Source organism: Pimephales promelas, chromosome 21, assembly GCF_988280905.1.
Source record: "Pimephales promelas chromosome 21, fPimPro1.hap1.1, whole genome shotgun sequence".
Classification (NCBI taxonomy): domain Eukaryota; kingdom Metazoa; phylum Chordata; class Actinopteri; order Cypriniformes; family Leuciscidae; genus Pimephales; species Pimephales promelas.
In genome coordinates this window covers 11,705,018-11,728,472 of record NC_142789.1, presented here as the reverse complement: position 1 = coordinate 11,728,472, position 23,455 = coordinate 11,705,018, and the positions used below count along the sequence as shown (strand labels likewise).

General features: G+C 42.7%; 1 protein-coding gene across 1 annotated transcript in view; it reads left to right on the top strand.

Moving 5' to 3' along the window:
* The first annotated feature begins 216 nt into the window (after positions 1–216).
* The window catches only part of grin3bb (glutamate receptor, ionotropic, N-methyl-D-aspartate 3Bb), a 148,868-nt gene continuing 125,629 nt past the window's right edge, over positions 217–23,455 (top strand). The window contains exon 1 of the mRNA XM_039655952.2: positions 217–850. Within this exon, the coding sequence (XP_039511886.1) occupies positions 392–850 (459 nt within the window). The 5' untranslated portion in view covers positions 217–391. The remainder of the gene's footprint in view (positions 851–23,455) is intronic.

The window sequence follows — 23,455 nt, the reverse complement described above, 5'->3', positions numbered from 1 at the left end:
GTTTAAAAGCAGTTTTATGCTAGGAAATGTCATGTAACTGCCTCTCCACAACTAAGAGTAAAAAAAAAAAAACATTACTTTGGGCAAAAAGAGGTGTTAAAAACAGAGTCGCGCTCTCCTAAAGATACTAACTTACGCCTCTCCAGCGCTTCTTTTGGGTGTGAACGCAACGACATCCCCGCCTTTCGAGAAACCCCCACCTCTCCTGAGCAGAGTATCACATTCACACAGTAACTCCATAGATCACTCCTCATACACCATCCTGCACACAAAAAAAAAAAAAAAAACCTAAACAAAAAAAAAAAAGGACGTTAAAGAAAAGACCAGACAACAAGGCGAGCAATGCTATCTTCTGACAATGCCTCATCACCACCTCTGAGAGTGAAGCAGGATGAATTTCATCTTCTACATATTTCTGGCATACTTTTATTTGGGATCGCAAATAATCCTTCTCCACACCCTGCTCGTCCAGCCCGCTCATTCTCACCCGCAGCCCTGCCACATCCTAGCGCGGATAGGACACACCGTGCGCCTGGGTGCCCTCCTGCCTCCCCGTCAGTCGGTCCGGGTGCGGGCGGCTCTCCACCGCGCCCTCAGCGGTCTCGCCGAAAGCGGCAACAACTTTCTTCCGTACAACTTAAGCCTGGACGTGGTGGCTCGGGAAGCCCCGAGCGGAGACCCCGAGTCGCTCTTCAGGTGTGTGTGTCAGGATATAGTGGTCCAGGGGGTCTCGGCTGTGCTCGCCTTCCCTCAGACGCAGGAGGAAATAGTACAAATGGAATTTATGTCCTCTTTTTTGGAAATTCCTTTTATAAGCATCATTGAGCACGGAGAACCCATCAAAACTCAGGTAACGCGTTTCATTTAAGCAACAAGCTGCTCCTCTTTTTAACCAAGTGGTGATTTGTTGACTTTTTAACGCGTATTTGCAACTTACATCTGTGATGCGTTTATGCGCAAACCTTACACACACACCACTTTCATTCATCTGTTGACTGGTTTCAATAGCACATGAATCTGTGTGAGTTATGTGGCGTTTGGAGGCAAGGGCTAATTAAGGCTTGAATGTCTCCCAATTAATGTTTGACCCCTACCAAAAATATTCAAATCAAAACACCCCGTGGGTGTATGTGTGTGTTTTCTCTTCTTTTCTTTTTTAACTTAACATATGCACTTCAACAATTATTTCAAACTACGTTTCAGTAATCAAAAAAGTTGTCAGAAGGAGGTAACCATAGCAACAGTTCACAGCTCGAGCACTTTCCATTAAGATTACTATTGGACAGTGCCATGTTCGGGCATTATAACTTTATTGAAGATGTTCAATAAATAAATAAAAAATACGTTAGTGTTTGATTTGTTTTTAAAGTAGTTGTCTAAAGTTGTTACAGCCTAGTTGTTTACAAAACAGTGGCAATTTCATAAATTAAAAAAGAGTAAAATTCTTAACGTACACATGTAAATTTTCCCTCTTTTTCATCACTTTAATGTATATTTTCTTAGGTTTGTTGTCAGTAGGGGACTATCTTAAATAGTGAAGCATGTTACCATGATTTTGTGCAGTAAACAACTGATAAATAAATAAATTACTAAAAAAAGATATAATATTTAATTCATTGTATGCCTAATAAGCACATTCTTGTCATGACCTTGAACAAAAGGCTAGTAATGGCTAAAAATGTGTAATTCATTACCCTGTTACTGTCAAACCTGTTATGTTTTTAAAGGAATAACTTAATCTCATCGTGTGTTAAAATGTTTAAATTTAGCATGAGATGGCACAATGCAGATGATTGACAATGTCCTTGACAATGCAAATGTCACCTTGGATCATACAAAATAATAGTTCAAATATTAATAATACAAATCTAGATGATGGAAGTTAGATAGACAAGACACAAGACACATTTCCAAATATTCCAGTTTTAATAGCTAATCTCCAAATCAAGGTTTATATAAAACAGTTTATATAAGACCAACTAATTAACCACCATGCCCTCAATTTAAGTGCTACCCGAAATGGCTCATACGATTCAGAGTTTTTTCTTTTTCTTTTTTTTTTTCTCACTCTCTTTGATGTCAACGGAGATTCGTTTTTGTGGAGATTTTGGCTTGGCTCTGAGATGGCAGCTTTGCGTGGACTAGCTGATCTTTCCCTCAGGTCACAACAGATCTCTTCAGCTTGTGTGCTAGCTTTGTGTTCGGACTGTTATTATGCACCTGCTCTATATGAGAAAATATTTCTCTGACAGGTGTGTTCTCTCGAGCAGAAATATATGCCACATTGCATTACACTCAGTCAGATATGTCACACGCTGAGACAGTTTCCGAGACATCAGTGTCAAATTAAATGTTCTGCTAAAACGCTGGAGTTAATGATATGGCCTTGAATACATTAGGTGCATAATGACATTTGCATGAAGCAGCAGCACTGTATTAATTTGATTGTATTTCTCTCATTTGTTCATTGTCATGTTTGATTCTTGAGTTCTTGGCGTACATAATGGAATATTGTGAAGTTCCTTTGAGTATATTGAATATTTTGCACCTGTCTGCAGAAGGAAGCTTCATGTGCTGGTGTATTTGGCATGCGTCACTGGCTGAAAAGTGCTTACATCACAAGGTACTTTAAGAAATTAAAAGAGGGCAAAAATACTGTAAATCTTACAGGCAGCTTGGGAAACGCACACATTTGTCTTGTTTAATATCCATCCATTAAAATATCTTCGGGGGCTTCTTAACCCTACAAATATGTGGTCCAATGAAAATCTGCACATCAAATCTTTCCTTTTAAATAGAAAGACTTTGATCTCACCAAGGACACTGTCTTCGATTAGAGCAGGAACTCCAGTCCAGATGATGTTGCTGCATCAACACGGTGCGGTTCACTTTTGACTGATTATTACACGCTTGAGTCATGATGCTGACATCGGACAACCGTCACAGATAGATCAGACAATGACAGAGGCAGTAAACCTCCTATGTCTATGTCCTTCTGGGATCTGCCAATCAGTGTAAAAGCTCACGACGCTCTGCTCTAGTGTGCGACATCGCTCATCGGCTTGTGAACTGGCTCCTGCTGTAATGCTTATGGAACCTTCCGGTCTCCCTGCTTCGCTTGATCTGCTAATCTTGCTGGTTGAGGAGAAACGTGTGTTCTTCAGCAGGCTGGCTTTTGCCGTGTGTTTTGTTCATCAATTGTTAGAGCGAGGCGCGCTGGGCAGTGATGTAGTGCAAGTTTATTTTTCTCTCTCATTGTTTTATTCCTTACAGTTTGATTTGTGAAGGATGTTGCGGTTCTAGTACATCAACTTTAAAACTTTTACTCTCATGTCCTCGTGTTAGAGGTCCTCAAGGCCCCAGGGTCTTTTTAATTGACCCCAAACAGAAACAATGTTACTATAGAGGTGGCTGACAATGGCTTTTCTAAGTGAGTGCATGTCTACTTTGTAATAATACAACAGACCCTTCAAAAAACAAGCTTCAGTTATCTCAGCCTACTGGGTTTCAATTAGTTCAGACTAGTAAGCCTATATATAGGCTATTATTATTTTCAAGAATGTTTAAGAGCATATGTTTTCAAATTATTATTATTTTACAAATTTTATGAATAACAGTTATTCATAAATATCACTAAATAATTGGAAAGTCACACCACATGACTTTCTAGACCCGGAACTAACACTGGCTTGTCATGGAAAGGTCAAATGATGTTTTAAGACACTTATTTATTGATTTCTTGTTGTGCTTCCATCAGCTCACTTTCTGATTAGGTATCGTTTCATTCCACTTGACAATCTACTGAACGCGAATGTGTGAGGATTTCTGATCTTACTGTAAATATCCAACTTGTTGAATATCTATGATTTGAGATTGGTGCGGCCCCGGCTTGTCGGAAAGAGAGAATTGGGCCCAAAATCGACGCAGTTTTCTTGTAGTATGTTGTTGGTGCCTTAAACTAGCTTCAGTCTATTTTTTTACTTATTTTTCTGGTGAAAGTGTCTTGCCTCAGGTTATAATGCAAATTGATTTTTCAAATTTGCAGATTCATCTATGGTAGCTTGATATAGAGCCCGACCGATAAAGGATTTTAAAGGCCGATACCCATTTGGTTTTAAAATCCGATATTCCGATATATCGGCCGATATATACAGTGCCCTCCACAATTATTGGCACCCCTGTTTAAGATGTGGTTGAGGACTTTTAAAAATTCTCCCTTTTTTTTAAACAACATAGAATCCAAATGCAAAAAAAGAGAAAAATCCAACCTTTTATTTAAGTACATTACTTTGGTGGTAAAAAAAAAATTAAAATTTAAAAAAATAAAAACTTCAAATCATGTGTCACACAATTATTGGCACCCCTGATGTTAATACTTTGTACAACCCCCTTTTGCCAACAAGACAGCACTTAATCTCCTCCTATAACATTTCACAAGATTGAAGAACACAGAGAGAGGGATCTTTGACCATTCTTCTTTGCAAAATCTTTCTAGATCATCCAGTATCCTGGGCCCTCTCTTGTGCACTCTCCTCTTTAGCTCACCCCACAGGTTTTCGATTGGATTGAGGTCTGGGGACTGAGATGGCCATGGGAGGACCTTGAGTTTGTGACTGAACCATTTTTGTGTAGATTTTGCCACACGTTTTGGATCATTATCCTGCTGAAAGACCCAATGACGACCCATCTTCAGCTTTCTGGCAGAGGCCATCAGGTTTTTATTTAAAATGTCCTGGTAGTTCAAAGCGTTCATAATGCCATGCACCCTAACAAGGTTCCCAGGGCCTTTGGAAGAGAAACAGGGCCACAGCATCACAGATCCTCCACCATACTTCACGGTGGGCATGAGGTACTTTTTGGCATACACATCTTTTGTTTTACACCAGATCCACTTAGAGTGTTTGTTGCCAAAAAGCTCAATCTTAGTCTCATCCGACCAAAGCACACGATCCCAGATGAAGTCCCAGTGCCGCTTGGCAAACTCCAGACGTTTACGTTTGTCAGTGTTAGTGAGAAAAGGCTTTTTCCTAGCATGCCTCCCAAACATCTTGTTGGCATGTAGAGAGCGTCTGATGGTTGTTTTGGAGATTTTGTGACCCCAAGATGCCACTATTTGATGCAATTCTGTGACAGTGAGCTTAGGACTTTTTTTACTTTTCTTAGCATCCTCCTCACAGTGCGTTGTGGCAAGATAAACTTGGGACCTCTTTCAGCCTTGTTTGTCACTGTTCCTGTTGTTTTAAACTTCTTAATGATTCCTCTAACTTTAGATATGGGCAATATAAGGTTAGTGGCTATTTTCTTGTAGCCATTGCCTGACTTATAAAGGTCATCACACATCTGCCTTACTTGAATGGTGTGTTCTCTTGTCTTTGCCATGTTGACAAATGGGTAAGAGAATTAGGCCTCTGTGTCATGTCATATTTATACCCCAGGGAAATAGGAAGTCATGAATTACTAATTAAAAGTTCCTAGATATCCTGACCAACATTAGCAACTACAGAAAATATATTTTTTTTAAAAATCAATTACATTTTTCAGCGGAATTGTTAGGGGTGCCAATAATTGTGGGACACAGGATTTGAAGTTTTTATTTTTCTAAATTTTTACATTTTTTTTTACCACCAAAGTAATGTACTTAAATAAAAGGTTGGATTTTTCTCTTTTTTTGCATTTGGGTTCTATGTTGTTTAAAAAAAAGGGAGAATTTTTAAAAGTCCTCAACCACATCTTAAACAGGGGTGCCAATAATTGTGGAGGGCACTGTATATATATTTTTTTTTTCAGAAATGCGCAACAAAACATTAACAGATTTCCAGTTATTTGTAGTTATTTATGAGTTTTAACTAAAATAATATGATAATGCATTTTAAAAAGAAACTTGTTTCTTTTTTTGTCACAACAGAACAGACTGATGATAGTGGCATTAGCTACAGTAGCTTTGTGGTTAGCTAGTCTATGATGACCCATAATTTAGCAATGGATACTGCAAATTGTAAGACATACATTTTCAATATAACAGGCTAAGGAGAGATGATACGTCTCATTGCTATGTATCATCTGTCATTACTATCATTACTGTCACGCGCTATTAAAGAAATACTTCAGTCACATTGTCAAAAGTTAAAATGACAGTCAGTCAACTACACTGTAACAAGTTATAACGTAACATAACTATTACAAGCTAATTCCACTTAACTCTCGGCTTATTTAACAGCAGCAAAACTGGACATGATAGTCACAAATTTTGTCATGCTTATTTGAGTTAAGAGAACTGATGGGGATGTTCTTTTAATTGTTATTCAAGCACTATATGGCTTGTGACCAACTTAACAAATGTTGCCAACAGGGACGGTGTAGAGTGCCCACTGGTGGACAAAATATACAGCTCAGACACTCATGACATGGTTCAAGCGTGTTTCGTCCGTTTTTATTTTATTTTTGAAATATTCATTTATCGGCCATTACAACTGCCGATATCGATAGTTTGGAAAATGCCTAATATCGGCTGATAATATCGGCCTACACTCTAAAAAACGATTCGTTGGCTGAACAACCATTACTTATAAAAGTAATTGGATCAAACATAAAAAATTAAGTATTCATAACTTTTCAATGTTTACTTAACATATATAGTGTGTTTAACACAAAAATATAAGTTACTAGGTGCACTTAAATGTATGTATAAATAAAATGAAAAATACATAAGGCATGTCAACTTGCGTCAAAATTAAGTAAATCTAGCATATCATTTTAAGTACTATATGAGCCACGTGATATGCAATTTCCCGTGATGCCTATCCATACAAAAATTAAGCCATTTTATTTCACAGCACATGTGAAGACGTTGAGAAGAGGTAAGCTTATTTTTTGTACTTAGGCCTACACATGATCATTTATTTCATTTTTGGTCAAGAAATTTACTTTTAACTGAATTTCAGAATTGCTACAAATTTTGCATCAACAATTAGAAACGTGTTACTTACGAATGTAAACGTTTGTAGTCTACATGTTCATGAATGAAATAAGTGTTTTGCACGCGAGTATTTGAAGAGTATATTGTGTTTTTTCAAAAGATATGACCATGATGTTGGCTTATGCATTAATGGTGTGTTCACACAGAATGTGAATTTAATTATTTGCGATAGCAGATTACATTCATAGTCAATGCAAAGACGCGAAGACGCATCATTCGCGCCGGGCGTCGCGAATTGGGTGACTCGTTTGCCGCGAACGTCTTCCTCGGTAGAAGAATTTGAACTTGAGCGGGCTGCGGAAGATTCAAGCATCTAACTAGACGCGACGTGTTTGACGCGTTCGGTTACCAATTCGGACGGCGCTTTCTCCCCCACGGATAGCCTAGATTATAGGCCTACTTTATTAGCGAGTTGTTTTTGGATAAAACAAATGTACCTTGCATATTTACAAATTCCCATATTCTCTATCTATACATGGATCGCGGGGAAGGGGGCTTTGGGCGCGGGTTAGCCTACTTTTGGTAACGTTAACATAAATATTACATTCAAAAACACATTACCTACAGCTCCGTGTGCACAATTTATCATTAAATAATGGCAATCTTGATTCTAGCACAATATTATTCCTAAATGACAGCGACAATTCAGTAAATTAAACCTTCAAAATTATTATCAAAATAAGTAAATACCCTTTAAATAAAAGTTTAGCTTCAAATAAAGATTGTAGATCTTTACTGTTTTCCAGTAGAAAATGTTTTTGAAGAGATTCGTTCAAAACCTCTGGACAAAAGTCATTAATTAACTTATATTTTGTTTAAATTAATAGATATTAATAGACTAATTTTTATATTTATAGGCATTTAATAATTGACTAATTTGTTACATTTAATTGTTTTTTATTGATTTTTGAAAAAAAACAAAATATATAGGCCTATATCTTCTGCCCACCAAGACTTCATTTCTTTGATCCAAGAAAAAACTGTAATATTGTGACTATTATTATTATTTTTTAACAACTATTTTCTATTTTAATATATTTTAAGATGCAATTTAAAAGTTTTGGGTAAAAAATAAACAATAAAGTGAAATGCTTTATTGTGTGTGATTTGCATGTTTAATTTATTTTAAGACATGTAAGCTAAATATCTAAAATAAGTTAAAATGGTTGGTTCAACTGATTTAATTGTCTTATTTTTATATATAAATGAGCTTAAATGTTAAGTAAACAGAACTAAGATTTGTTTTGATCTCACATGGCCTGCACTGTGTTGGATTTACTTAAAAGATATATGCACCATTTTTGCGTCATACTTTTTAAGTAATCCGTAATCATTTAATTAAGTAAATTTTTAACTTGGAATAATTTTACATAAAATAAACTTAAATATTTTAGTTCACGTGACATTCTTTACTTAAAAATATATGTAATGTGATGCATACATTTTTAAGTAAAGAATGTTGCGTGAACTCAAATAATTAAGTACATATAACAAAGATTTTCTTGTTAATTTTAAGTAAAATTATTCCAAGTTGGGATTACTTAAAAAGTATGATGCAAAAATGGTGCATATATATTTTAAGTAAATCCAACACATCATTTTTTAGAGTGTACCGATATATCGGTCTGGCTCTAGCTTGATTATAAAGCTAGCTTTATCTAGCTATATTATAATATTGACGACATGGCTATTATCTACAAACAAACATTGAATTGAATTAGCATATCCATTATGTAAAACAGTAGCCAATAGGCTGACGTTACTATAAAGATTCAGGCTTGTAAACGTGAGCTATGCGATCTTTTGATGTTTGAAAAAAATTAAGCCCATGACACTATATTCATAAGACATGCTGAAATATATGCCAATGTACCTGGGATGAAGACATTACACACGCAACACTGGAGTCTGTCCAAGATGTGAGAACTCCTTCCTTCTGCAGAGTTCGGGGTATCACTTGACAACAAATGCATGCGTGGATTCCCTAGTGTTACCATAACCATGACAGATTTTACGACTGTAGTAAAAGAAAATACTGTTTCCCAACTGTAGGGGGACCCGATAGCAAAATTTCAAAATGCTGCTTTAAGATTACGACTAGGATTACGTCAGTAGTTGTACCAGAAAGACTCGGGAGGCAAAATGACGTTAACAAAGCATGAATTTATTAACAGCAAGCAAGTATTGTGTTATAAAGCTCTTTGGCATAGGCCCTGTTCATAGCTTGCAAACCAAGGGTAACGGAATCTGCATTTCCTGTCTGAAGACGAAGGCAGGGGCAGAGCCAACCCCCTGGGAGGTACTAGGGACCATCCTGGTGGTGGTGGGGAGGACGGAGGTGAATGTTGGCATCAGCGAACTCAGACATGTGTAAGTACTAATGCGAAATCGACCGAAATTAATTCACAATCTCGAACTTCGAATTAAAAAATGAAATCGTTGATGCTGTCACGCCCGGTCAGCATGCTAAGCGGAAAAAAAACACGTGTGTTGAAGTGCTGAGAGTCTATGGTCAACGTCCTCTAACTTAGCTACAGCCATTCAAAAGATAGCATGGCAACTGCAGATTTTTAGTATGTGTTTTTTTAGTATGTGTTTTAGTATGTGCACATTTTTAGTATGTGTTTTATGGCCTTATTTCAGAAAATTTCATTTTTAGTTTTTTCAATAACCACGCATAAACAGTATTCTCTCAAAAATACAAACATGTACATACATGTTGCTCACATATTATGGTAGCCTTGTTTGTAGTACTGAATAGAGTGTAATTTCACCTGTGCCACTAATATGTTTATAAGCAACTGAAAAAACACAAATGTCAGGACATGTCAGAACATCTCAAGGACCCCAAATACACCTTTGTCCCCAGAGGGTTAAAGAACTAGTGGCAATGAAAGCTGACTGTGTTGTCGTCTCACATCGGCTGGGTCTCGGCCAAAAAGCTGCACTTGATCAAAGTGCAAAGACTACAGTGCTTGCAGTCTGCGTGTAACGAAACAACTATATCAGCGGCTATCAATAATCTGTATTCGTCATTCAAAAATGGAAACCAAAACCAGGACAGCAGATATAGACGAATCCGGCGAAACTACCGGAAGTAAGCGAGCGCCATTACTGAGCTGTTGCTGGGTAGCGTTGCCCCATTGCCTTCTATTGTTTTAGTTGCAACTTGCGTCCACTGGAATAAACAGCTCGAGATTTACGACTGACACTAACGTTACAACGTTAGCCCTTGTATAATGTCGAGTGGGTAAACAGTTTCTGTTATAAATTGTTTCAATGGTGGCAGTAAAATTTCAATTTTGAAGAGAAAACATTGTGAATACCCCGGGTCCACTGCCCCTGTCTGGTGCCGTACGGTAAACACAGATTTCCTGGGCGAGTACAAGACGCGGACATTCGCGTATAATAACAATTATTTAATGACATAAGTAAAAAAATATAATAAAGTATATAGTGTAAAGTATAAAATATAGTGATCAGCAAAATCTCCTCTCTTGTTATTTTTTCTATTCAATTTACATGCTATGGTCATTAAATGGCTTTCCTGAGCTGAATGTAACGTTATGTGACATAATTGTTCTCCTGCTGTTATATTGACCTCTTTCCATGGTTTAAAAACAGTAGTTGGTCGATATTGTGTATACTTTCTAGCTGTAACGTTACCTTACCCATGCCCGTTGCAATGTAAAAATTAGATAAATAATGGACACAAATGAAAAACATGAATTTGTTTATTTGATTTCATTCATTTATTTATTTATTGTTGCCAAATGGACAGATCTTTTTTTTAGTTTCCTCGGTAGCAAACGTTAGCCTAGCTTGCTTGCCAAGCTATTTTCATAAATAATCTGTAAGATCGTTTGTACCTTCATCTGTGACTGGAGGCCAATGTCTAACATCATCAACCCAACAAGTCTGCCTGGCTGTAGCTGTCATCAAGGGTGCGTTATCACCTTATCTCCGAGGTTTGTTTACATCCCGGTGCATATGTCTATGCCGGTGTAACAGCTCAGTAATGGCGTCGCCACAAGATGGCAGCCTACACAAGAACGCTCGTCGGATTCGTCTATACAAACAGTGCTTGTTTATCATTTTTAAAATCAATCATACTGATTTCTCTCTTCATTCCACATGGCTCATGTTATTATGAAAATGTAAAGTTCACAACATCATTTCGGGAGGAGTGAACCAATCTAACCTTTCAATTAACTGCCAGAGCATATAAGCAGCCACTCACCTTGCTCTTGCATCTGCCGTTTTGGCATCCCTCCACCTCCCCAACTCCACAAACATAATTTAGGCATCTTGCTACCATACACTTATCATCCAAGCATTAGTAGTTCCACTGGGGGGTATTTCTAAGCTCGAGTTGAAGCAGCTTCCTTCAGTACCTTTATTGCGGACAGCAAGCAAAATACACTTAATCTTATTAGCGTAAAGATTATATAAAGGAACTCGTGAAATTCATATAATCTAATTCCCGGGTAAGGTATTATAACAGCCTTTTTTCTGTCCCGTCTTAACTTCTTTGCTCACTTTCGGTTTTATTCTCGCCACTAACTGGGGTGCGTTTCCCAGAGCCACATACTGCCATTACTAACGATTCAACAGAATCTCTGATCATAGTTCAGGCGATTCAACACGCTGATTCATGGTAAACTCCTGCCAACGGAAGCCCAAATAGAGTCAATGTGTGGAACTCTCCGCAAAAAATAACCTCACAGATGCTTTTTTTTAAACAAAAATATAGTAAAAACTGTCATATAGAGTGCTAAAGTTACGACGCCACTCTGTAGGCCAAAACGCGGAAGTGAGTTACACTACGGTTCCCTCGCTCTAAAGCCTATGGGATTTTTGAATGGGTTTTTGCTAAATCGCCTGAAATAAGGTCTGTGGTGAACAAAGCCTCTAAATATTTTCACGTTTTGATCTCTGACATAGAACACACAGTTATAACCTGCTTGTGGTTTTTTTAAACTTTATTGTGTCTGATTGTGTTTTTTTTTTTAAAAATCTTTATATAGAGGGAATGCATTGACATGTGACTTTCCCGCCGGAACAACCCCCCTCAGCCTGACCGAGTGGCAAAAGATCTGCTGCGTGACTGGATTTAATAGGCGAATCTGCGGAAATGCGACTAAATCGAACAATTTTATCAATTGAAACTAAATGTTGGAGTCAATATAGTGTTCCTTACAACTTACTAAAGATCCAGTGATCCATGGATATTGACATGCAGCCAGGAATCGTGTTGCCTGACATTTATGTTTGCCTGATTTCGACACCGGTGAAATAAAACAATATAGACCTAAACATAAAGCAAATTTGCCTGTGAACGCTTTATATAAATATAATAGGTAGGTCTAAATCCGGGTGATCACTTATATCAGTGTTATATATCATATATATATATATATATATCATATCGTCTAGCCCTAAAACCTTATAAGTTTTTTTGGTCAATGTTTATTAAAAAAAAAAATCCAATAATGCAGAATAGACAATGATAAATATTTAATTGATGAGTTGTTAATGTACATAACAATACAAAATATATGGGTATGGTTTTACAGCTAAATTCAGCATATTGACACAAAATGATAACTGCAAGTCCAGTTGTTTCTGTGAATTGCAGCGATCCATTTGCTCCTCTTTCTATAGCAGTCTGTAAAAATATACCTCTGATGTTTTGTCAAATCTAGTTGTAGGCCTACAGTCAATCGCAAGGCTCTTTCCCACTTTATTTGTGTGTGTTGTGTTTGTTTTTCGCGGCATTCACGCTGAACACATATACTATGTAGCCTCGCCCCTTTTCAGCGTTGCGCTCGTTGTCTTTTGACTTCCAGTCTGTATTATATCTTGCATAGGTATGAATGAACTGCTCGTAAAAAAAATTCCAGTTCGACATTTGTTAAGACATCTGCTTTAGAATGCTTATGATAAACATTACAATGCTCATGATAACTTTTGTTAACTCTACAATAAGTAAATCCACTTCACCAGCTAATTACTCCTCGACAGCGATGCCATAGAAATATAAAGAACCGGAAGTTCAAAGACAATATTCTAAAGATGACGGCGCCCACGTTTCTCTGGTGCATAAGGTCTATACAGCCGCTCAGTCTTTTTGCCACTCACTAAGGAACTGCAGGCACTCCGGCCGATGGTGACGTCACGCGCATTCCCTCTATCCACAAGTTTCCTACGCCCCATGAGGCCTTGCGTCAAAAGTGGGCGCGACTTCCGGTTGGAAGTAAACAAAGCACGATTTGACATGCTTGACACTCGTTCATTCAACGGTTGACAGTCATTCAAGTTATAGCGATCCAAACTAGCTAACAATGTGGGAACACAACCTCAACGAAATTAAAAAAGGTGAAATAACAGTACCTTTACCCTCCGCAGTAGTTGATTGGGAGTATTATAATAACATTATTAATAATCAATACTCATCAAGGCATGGTGACAGACAGTTGTGCGAGCTGACAAACAATTAAAATAAAAAATACACACTTAATCATTGTGCTTTGGAGTTTATTCAAAATTATAAATGAATGTGCTACTTGAATACATTAACTGGCACATTTGGTATTCTGTCAACACAGGCTTTGATCCTGAGTTTAGGTGTAACATCAGTAGAGAACAGCCAAACACATGCTGATAAAAGTTTATAGAATATTAAGAATTTAAACAAATGTACACAGGAAGATTCATCGTCTTTTGGGAGGTGATGGAAACTACAGTCGTTGGCAGGAACACTCTGATTTCGTTTTCAGCTTATGTTCAAAACAATCACGTTTAAGCCACTGAACTAGTTTAGTCAGGTTATACATACAACCGCGAACAGCACATGTTGTCCCTGAGCTCCGTAACAACATCTCTCATAAAGATTTGCGTCTTTAAATAGTAAAATAATTCTCCGAAAAACAGCTAGCCTCTTCGCTAACTAACACACAAAATACCATTGGAATGCTACTTCCGCCGCCTCACCGGAAGTTTCACCCACTTTATTTTTTACAGGAGCGCCCCTCGGAAACTTGTGGATAGGCTTCAAAATGTATCAATTTTGGATTAACTTGTAAAGACTATCTTGCTAGACAAAACATGTAAGGGTCACAACTCTTTGTTGAACACAGATCTTATTTTTTTGCGATTTTCCAAAAGTCTATGCATTGGAAAATGCATTGCTTTTCGACCGAGGGAACCCATGCGCCGCTAGCTTCCGAGTTGTCCTACAAAGTGACGTCATCACTTCGGCACTCTATTGTGATATATTATAACAATCTAAATGTAATTTCTATTGCCAGCAGCCACATCACCCTGCAGCCCAAGGCTGGTTGCCCACTGAAGCTAAGCAGGCTTAAGCAAATTTGCCCATTGGCCTCTGTCCATAATCTGATAGATAACCAAATACACACATGTATATATATATATATATATATATATATATATATACTGATTGGCCTGATAACTCTGTCTCCAGTCTTCTTCACCAGTAGGCTGGTGTGTGGTGGGCGTTCTGGTGCAATATGGCTGCCGTTGCATCGTCCAAGTGGATGCTGCACATTCACGGTGGTTGAGGAGATTTTAAACACAGTATGTGAATTAGTATTTAAGATTTTGAAAATAACATATACTGTAACAACCGGTAATTCAATAAGAAAATAGAAAAAAAGGTATGATAGAATAGTCTAAAAAAACTTGTTTGATTCTTTTTGTTGGCATCATTGTGAGTAGTGTGTGTGCATTTCTCATTTACTGTTGCTGTTTTCAAATTTTCAAAACTAATGAAAATTAAAACCAACATTAAATGGAAAAACAGAATGGCAATTTAAAGTTACACCATTGAAGACATTAATAATGTTAGTTATAAACATCAAGTTTATAAAACATTAACATTAGAATTTTTTGGAAATGTTTACACAAATTTTACAACAATGTTACGAGGTTTCTGCTGATATCCTTCAAGACTGATGCATATTGTGATTAAAGCAATTCCTGTGATCTACAGCTCTGAAAGATCTTCAAATTAACTTTGAATATTATCAGTTGATACTATTAAGATTATTATTTGCAAGTTGATGGTTCTACCAACATAAATTAAGTGTCTTATGTTATATTGTGGTTATATTTTCATTGTGACTCAGTACTCATATTATACAATCAATTGTATTGGTTTAAACTAAAAAACATGTGATGTCTATTTCAATGACCTCAGGGTCTGAAGGGGTTAAAGTAAAAAAAAAAAAAAAACGTAATTATTCTAAACTTTTGACTGGTACAGTAGTACACACACAAACACACGCGATTAACAAACTTCCACGGTCCAAGGACATTTTTATTATTTATTATTATTTATTGTACAGATATATTTGTTCTCTGTCCCATCTGGACTAACATCCAAGCTCTGCTTGCATGAACTCGATTAAAACAACAAATGTTCCTTCTTGTCTCTATAATTTGCAGAAAAAAAAAAAAAGACCAGAGGGGATGCTATAAAATGAAAGAGAAACCCAGCACGCAGACACAAAACCCAAAGCTCTTTAGAGCCTACCTTTATAGCTGTAGCACTGTCATGCTGTGGAAGGATTCTATAAAGACTTCCATAAGAGCTTGCACTGACTGTTGCAGAACTCACAAAAGTTTCGCTTTATTTTATCACAGTTTATCACAGCACCATAAATTTAAACACAGTCCTATACGACAATTGTTAAACTGGGCGTTGCTAAATGCCAGTTGTCAATTGTGTTTGATTAGAAACTGTCTCTGCACATCAGCAAAGATTATTAAACTGAAGCCCAATCCTTAATGTCTGTATGAAAGATCCCATGTTTAGTTTGCTTAACATGAAATGTGGGATTTTAAAGGTCACCCTCGGGGAAAACTCAAGACTATTAATTGCTCCATGAATTACTTGCTCCAGTTCATAGAATCCAGGGACTGTACCTTCTTAATCAGCACAAAATCAAAGAAGAAACTGCAAAGTATTCCAAGACATTTAATGCGTAAGAAAAAGTATGTTGTTCAAGGAGTTTTGGTCGCTGAACAGTTAAAGAAACTTACTTGACAGAATCAGCTTCTTTTGAAGACACAAAAGGCCAGTAAGTGCAAAGCTTTGTGCTTTGTCTTTTGCTGATTTTTGGTTAAACGTGAAACAAATCAGCAATTTATACAATCTAGTGGTCATTTATTATTATAAAACAGTTTTCATGTTAACAGCAAAATTGCAAGGTGAACATTACATATACACTTGTGGTGGATACAATGGTACCCTGTCCCAGGAGCTTAAAGTTGCAGGCTCCTGCTGTTTTCACATCTTCTTTCACAAAACAACTCACAATTCACTTTGGCTAAGCCCTGCCCCCCTTAGTTACTGTTGCTACATCCGTCAAACTTCATCTGGGCTCTGGTTTGGTATCAACATGGCTTATGCTGTGACAGCTCTTCCTGCTGAAATGTTATCAAACTTTTATAAAGCAGCAAATAAAGTGTCTGATAGACGTAGTCAAAGGGGGCTGCAATATGCGTTCGAAGGCTATATTTAAGACATACAGGTGAAACGCAAGAAACAACAAGGCATCCAAAATATCCTACTAATCGAGATGGAGGCTGGGACTAACAATTTCAGGTTGCAACACTGTTCATGCAAAGCTGGGTAGGTCTCTATTCACTTCTATAATCGTTATTACAAAGTATAACGTTGTATTTATTAGCAGCGTGTGCTAGCATAACAACAACTGGTTTGAGAACCGAAATCATAACCTAAAACATTATAAAACGGTCTAACTAGTATAACTTCACAGTAAGGTTAGAAGCAAAAAGAAAATGTGCTTGTAGATCTTTGAGAGATTTAGCTGACTGAGGACGTCCATACAGTTTAATCCAAAGACGACACTTGTCAGGATTTGACTTCGGTTTTGGGAAGGGAAAAAACGGACACCCCCCTCCAACCTCTCTGGGAAACGCGGATCTGTGTTACAACAGGCACAACGGTTAACGTCTCGGTTACGTATGTAACCCTCGTTCCCTGAGTAGGGAACGGAGACGTTACGTCAGAAGTGACGGAGATTGGGGGATTTCGCATAGAAAGCCAATCCTCTTCGAGTATTTAAACACGAGCCAATGGCATGCAATGCCTTGGGGCTGCGGAAATTTGCATAGCGTACTCCGCCCTACTCCGTGAGTATAAAAGGAGGAAGTGAACGCAACCGCAGTATGTCTTCGCTGAGGAGCCAAGACTGAACTCGGCGTCTACCCAGCGATACAGCAGAAGTGGCAGGGAGACGTAACGTCTCCGTTCCCTACTCAGGGAACGAGGGTTACATACGTAACCGAGACGTTCCCTTTCGTAGTCACTTCGAGTTACGTCAGAAGTGACGGAGATTGGGGGTCTGTGCCATCACGCCATCTTCAAGCTGTCTTCCAGTGCCCTGCGAAAGTCTGGACCCCCGAGCCTTACCTCTTTTTTTTTTTTTTTTTTTTTTTGGGGATCCGACTTTGACACAGGATTACCAAGGTACACTGGGAAACATATCCCGGAAGGGACATGCTATCAGCTGCCTACCGAAGGGAGGACTTACGAAACACATATGGCCACATAGGAACACATATGGAACACTGGAGTACCAACCGCAGGTGGCTACTAATTTCAACTCCAGGGGTGGCAGATGGCTTGCCAAGGGAAGACACATGCTCAGAGAGGCTTACAGTGGATAATACACATGAGACGGTTACCAAGGGGAACCGTGCGCATGGAGGCACCTAGCCAGCATCCAGAGCAACAGCAGTGGTGCCCGCATCGTCGGTGCTGGAGGACTCAAGACTTCAATGGAAGAACTGAGGAAATATCGCACTTATCCAGTCCGGGGAGTGGAGTGGCGAGCAAGCGAAGACACCTGAGCGGATCCAGAACTGGCCGAAACGAGTACGTGAGAGGATACCGGCTCAATTCGCAGATTATAGAATCTGGCGAAGGTGTTGGGTGTCGCCCAGCCTGCAGCTCTGCAGATGTCTGTTAGCGAGGCGCCGTGCGCTAAAGCCCAAGAGGAGGCTACACTCCGAGTGGAATGGGCCGTCACACCAAGGGGGCACGGAAGGCCTTGCTGCTGGTAAGACAAAGCAATGGCATCCACTATCCAGTGGGACAGCCGTTGCTTTGAGAGAGCCCTTCCCTTCTGGCTCCCCCCATGACAGACAAAGAGCTGGTCTGAGGTCCTGAAACACTGCGTTCTGTCGACATAGGTGCGGAGAGCACGTACCGGACAGAGCAGTGCCAAGGCTGGGTCTGCCTCCTCCAGGGGCAGCGCTTGCAGGTTCACTACCAGGTCCCGGAGGGGAGTGGTAGGAACCTTGGGCATATATCCAGGCCGGGGTCTCAGGAATACGTGAGAGTAAGCCGGCCCGAACTCCAGGCACACTTCGTCAACAGAGAGTGCGTGCAGGTCCCTTACTCTCCTGATGGAGACCAATGCAATCAGGAGTGCTGTCACATAGGACAGGGCAAAACTCTACCGACTGCAAAGGCTCCAGGGAGGCCTCTGCAGAGCACCCAGGTCTACTGAGAGGTCCCCAGAGGGCAGGAGGGGAGGGAGGCGGATTTAGCCCCCTCACTCCCCTCAGGAACCTGATGACCAGGTCATGCTTCCCATAGACTTACCTTTCACTGCATCATGAGACGCGGCAATGGCCGCGACATAAATCCAAAGGGTGGAGGGCGACAGCCTACGCTCCAACCACTCTTGCAGGAAGGAAGCACGACTCCGATCGAACATCTCCGGGGGTCTTCTCAGCGAGAAGAACACCAATTGACGAAGAGGTTCCACTTCAACGCATAAAGGTGTCTCGTGGACGACGCTCTTGCGGAAGTGATGGTTGCCGCCACCGCAGGTGGCAGCGAACTCAAACCTGCCTCGTCCCGTCCTGGAGCCACACGTGCAGCCTCCAAGATCGGGACGAGGGTGCCACAGAGTGCCCGTCTCTGAGAGAGTAGGTCCGGTCTCAGAGGAATAGGCCAAGGAGGTGCTGTCGCGAGGAGCATGAGTTCAGAGAACCACGTCTTGGTGGGCCAGTAGGGGGCTACCAGCAAGACCTGCTCCTCGTCCTCCTTGATCTTGCACAACACCCGTGCAAGGAGGCTCACTGGGGGAACGCACACTTGCGTGGGCCCCGTGGCCAGCTGTGCGCCAGCGCATCCGAGCCGAGAGAGCCGCGGGTCAGAGAATAAACTGGGCGCAGTGGGACGAGTCCCGAGAGGCGAATAGGTCTATCTGTGCCTCCCCGAACTGGTCCCAAATCAGCTGGACCGACTGGGGATGGAGTCGCCATTCGCCGGAGATGGGACGGGCCCGGGACAGCTCGTCGGCTGCCCGGTTCCGGTCTCCAGGAATGTAACTGCACGAAGGGACCTCAGGTGCTTCTGACTCCATATCAAGAGGTGGCGGGCGAGCTGCGACAACCGGCGCGAGCGTAGACCCCCCCTGGTGGTTGATGTACGCTACTGACGTAGTGTTGTCTGAGCGGACAAGCACATGCTGGCCCTAGAGCACGCTCGGAAGCGGTGCCGGGCGAGCCGTACTGCCAACAGCTCGAGGCAATTGATGTGCATGAGGCGCTGGGCTCCTGTCCAGGAACCGGCGGCTGCATGCCCATTGCACATGGCACCCCAACCCGTGGTAGACGCATCCGTGGAGACAACGAGATGCCTGGAAACTCGCTGAATAGGGACCCTGTCCGTAAAAAGCTGAGGTTCGACCACGGGAAGAAGGTTCGGCAGCACGTCGGAGTCACTGGAACTCGGAGCGAGCCGCGATGCCATGCCCACCTCGGGACTCGATCGCGAAGCCACAGCTGAAGCGGTCTCATATGAAGCAAACCGAGCGGCGTACCGCGGATGCCATATGCCCCAGGAGCCTCTGAAATAGTTTCAGTGGAACCGCACTCTTGCTCTCGAACTGTCGAAGACAAGCCAGCAGTGAGTGCGCGCGCTCGTTCGTGAGCTGCGCGGACATGGCGACCGAGTCTATCTCCATGCCGAGAAAAGAGATCCTCTGCACGGGGCAAAGTTTGCTCTTTTCCCGGTTGACCCGAAGGCCCAGACGGGCTAGGTGCCGTAGCACCAGGTCTCTGTGTTCGCAAACCTGAGCTCGAGAGTGTGCTAGTATCAGCCAGTCGTCGAGATAGTTCAGGATGCGAACCCCGTGTTCGCGAAGGGGAACAAGGGCTGCCTCGACGATCTTCGTGAAGACGCGAGGGGACAGAGCTAACCCGAATGGGAGAACGGCGTACTGGTATGCCTGGCCCTCGAAGGCAAACCGAAGAAACGGTCTGTGTCGAGGGAGAATGGAGACATGGAAGTACGCGTCCTTCAGGTCGATCGCTGCAAACCAATCCTGATACCGAACACATTCGAAAATGCGTTTGGCCGTGAGCATTTTGAACGGTAGTCGATGGAGAGAACGGTTCAAAATGCGCAGGTCCAGGATCGGTCGTAACCCACCGGTCTTTCTTGGGGACAATGAAGTAGGGGCTGTACAGCCCGGACCTCACCTCGGCTGGAGGGACCGTCTCGATTGCACCCTTCGCCAGCAGGGTCGCAATCTCCGCTCTCAAGACTGGGGCATTGCCACCAACCATCGTGGAGCGAACTCCCCTGAAGCGGGGAAGAGACCGTGCGAACTGAATCGCGTAGCAGAATCTGATCGTTCTGATGACCCAGCGGGAACCCCGGGAAGCGCTAGCCAGGCTTCCAGGAAGTGAGCCAACGGGGTCATGCGAACCACAGACGTCCCCCCGGAGGGGCAGCGAGGCGGGTCGACCGGCATGCGTGCAGGAGTTACCCCGTCCGGATGCACCGTCGAAACCCGCTCCCCGACAGAAGAGACCAGGGAAGGCAGAGCGTTCCACGGGGGTCTGTTCTGCCGGGGGTCTGGCGACAGAGGGGGAAGGGATTGGCGTAGCCCGGGGACGACACACGCACCCTTCCGCGCCCTCCGAGACAGAGAGGAATGAACGGGGCGACGCACTGGACGTCGTGCGCGCTCATTCCAGTCTGTGTGCTCAATGACAGTGTCAGCTTTCCTCAACCAGCTCAGGGAGCTAGCTAGAACAAAAGATTCTCCACCGGCCCTCCACCGGGGAAGGAGGGGCCCTGCCACCGCCTCCTGAGAAAAACCATGACACTATCACTGAGCGGCCCGCCTCAGGAACATCGCTTCGCCTGGCGTCTAGCGGGGCACGCGGCCTGAGGGGGGGCTCTTTTCTTGGGACGCTTACCTGTGGCCTCCTCCGCGACGCGAACCGGCTGAAGGCTGCTGCTGGGGCCGCGTGGGAGGGAAGGGAGCCGCAGGGGGGCGTCTTCGGCGGCGAGCTGGCGGAGGCGTCCGAGCCGACGGCTAGTTGGAGGCAGCAGCTGGCCGTCGGGGCAGAGAAACCGCCTTCGTCTGCTCCTAGGCGGTCGAGAAGTGCTGGGCAAAGTCCTGGACCGCACCGCCGAACATTATGATGCTCCTGGACCACAGCGGTGGGCATCACCTGACCAAGGGAGCGAGCGACCGCCTCCGTGACCCGTTTAAGGACAAGGTAGGCGGCAGGCTCGCAGCTCGCTTGGTCCGTCACCTCCTCGTGCACATTCCTGAGCAGCTAGCTTTGTAGGTGCTCATCATATGCAAGGCGGAGGCTGCCTGTCCCGCCGCTCTACAGAATCGCGCCGCCATAGACGACGAGAACCCATAGGCTTTGGAGGGGCATCTGAGAGCAACCGCCGGTTAACCGGGGGAGCCCCAGCGTACCCACAGACAGCCGCATCGCCGAGGGGAGGAAGGGCGGGGAACTAAGCACGCCTTTTTTTTTTAATTTTTTTTTTTATTTTTTTTATTTATTTTTTAGTGCGTGTCAGTTCCGCATGCAACTCGGGGAAAAAAGGAAATTGGGGTTGGCCGTGGCCGTAAGGCGGCAGCGTTACCCAAAAACCAATTATTCAGCCGCGAGAGATCGGGATGGGGCGGAGTTCCACCCCCACCCGATGCTCACGGACGCCCGAGATAGCACGGCCATCATCGCGGGATCAGACACGGCGGCGCTGACGCTCCCGAGGGAGGCAACGCGGCCGCATCCTCACTTCCCGAGGAGTCAAGCCCGCCTAGTGATGCTGTGATCGACATCGCATCATCATCTGGAGCGCTGCCCGAAGCAGCCGGTGCCACCGAAGAAGCAACCGACTGAATCGAACTAACGCTCGCTGGCTCTCGCACTGAGGCGGGAGGTGTGGCCCGAGGAATCGTCGGGGCTTTATCCCACACCATCACCGTAAAATCACCAGGTCCCCGGGTCGACGGGCCCCCTATGGAGGAAACCGATCGAGCGGGGGGGACCGGGACTCTCACTCAAGTGAGATCATTGAGTCTCGACCTCAGTGTAGAGATGGTCATGTTCCCACAGAAGGAACATGAGTCATCCACGAACGCTGCTGCTACATGCTGAAATGCCCAGGCATACAAAGCAGCGATCGTGACCATCAGATGACGACAGAAATCAACCACACCCAGAAGAACACGGGCGAACCGTCTTTAAAAAGACGTGCGCGTGCAGCTCTTTCAATGAGAGGAGGAAATTCACTCTTTTAGCGCTGAAGCGACCAGGGAGAAGCGCAAAGTCTGGCAGACCACTGCTCAGATCGCAGGCGATGCAGAATCTCGCTGGGTACCGCCGTCACACCAACACTGAAGAGGACGCTCGTCTCGAAGAGTCTTGAACAGTGCTTTCAGGAGTGAAGAGGTTCTCTTGGCTCCGAAGCGAAAACATACTGCGGTTGCGTTCACTTCCTCCTTTTATACTCACGGAGTAGGGCGGAGTACGCTATGCAAATTTCCGCAGCCCCAAGGCATTGCATGCCATTGGCTCGTGTTTAAATACTCGAAGAGGATTGGCTTTCTATGCGAAATCCCCCAATCTCCGTCACTTCTGACGTAACTCGAAGTGACTACGAAAGGGAACCATATTTTTGATAAAACTATGATGGTAATAGCCTGCCGAGACCAAAAATATGAGACGCCTGTGTTGAAAGTCAATGGAGCGCTGTGTAAAAGTGTCAGACCTCTGTGGGAGCTCGTTCTTGGCTGCGCTGTGATTGGTCGATCTACATTCTAGGGCGTGGCTTAGCCAAAGGCGAATTGTTAGATGTGAAAAATCCCAGTTTCACAGACAAGGCTTAAAGGAGAACTCCGGCGAACAATGAACCTTTGGTCTAATAAAACATCGGTACATAGTCAACCGTTCTCTGAGATTTGTTTTCATGATAATCGAATGTAAAGAGTTTTATCTCTAAAAACTGTTTAGCGTATAATGCTAGTAATGGGGGCATTGAGTAAGTAAAAAAAAAATCGCTAGTTTATACCACTAACAAGGCTCAAAATAGCCCCAAACTCACACAGTAATATAATGAGGCTCCATACATACAAAACGAAGCATTGAGAACTTTGT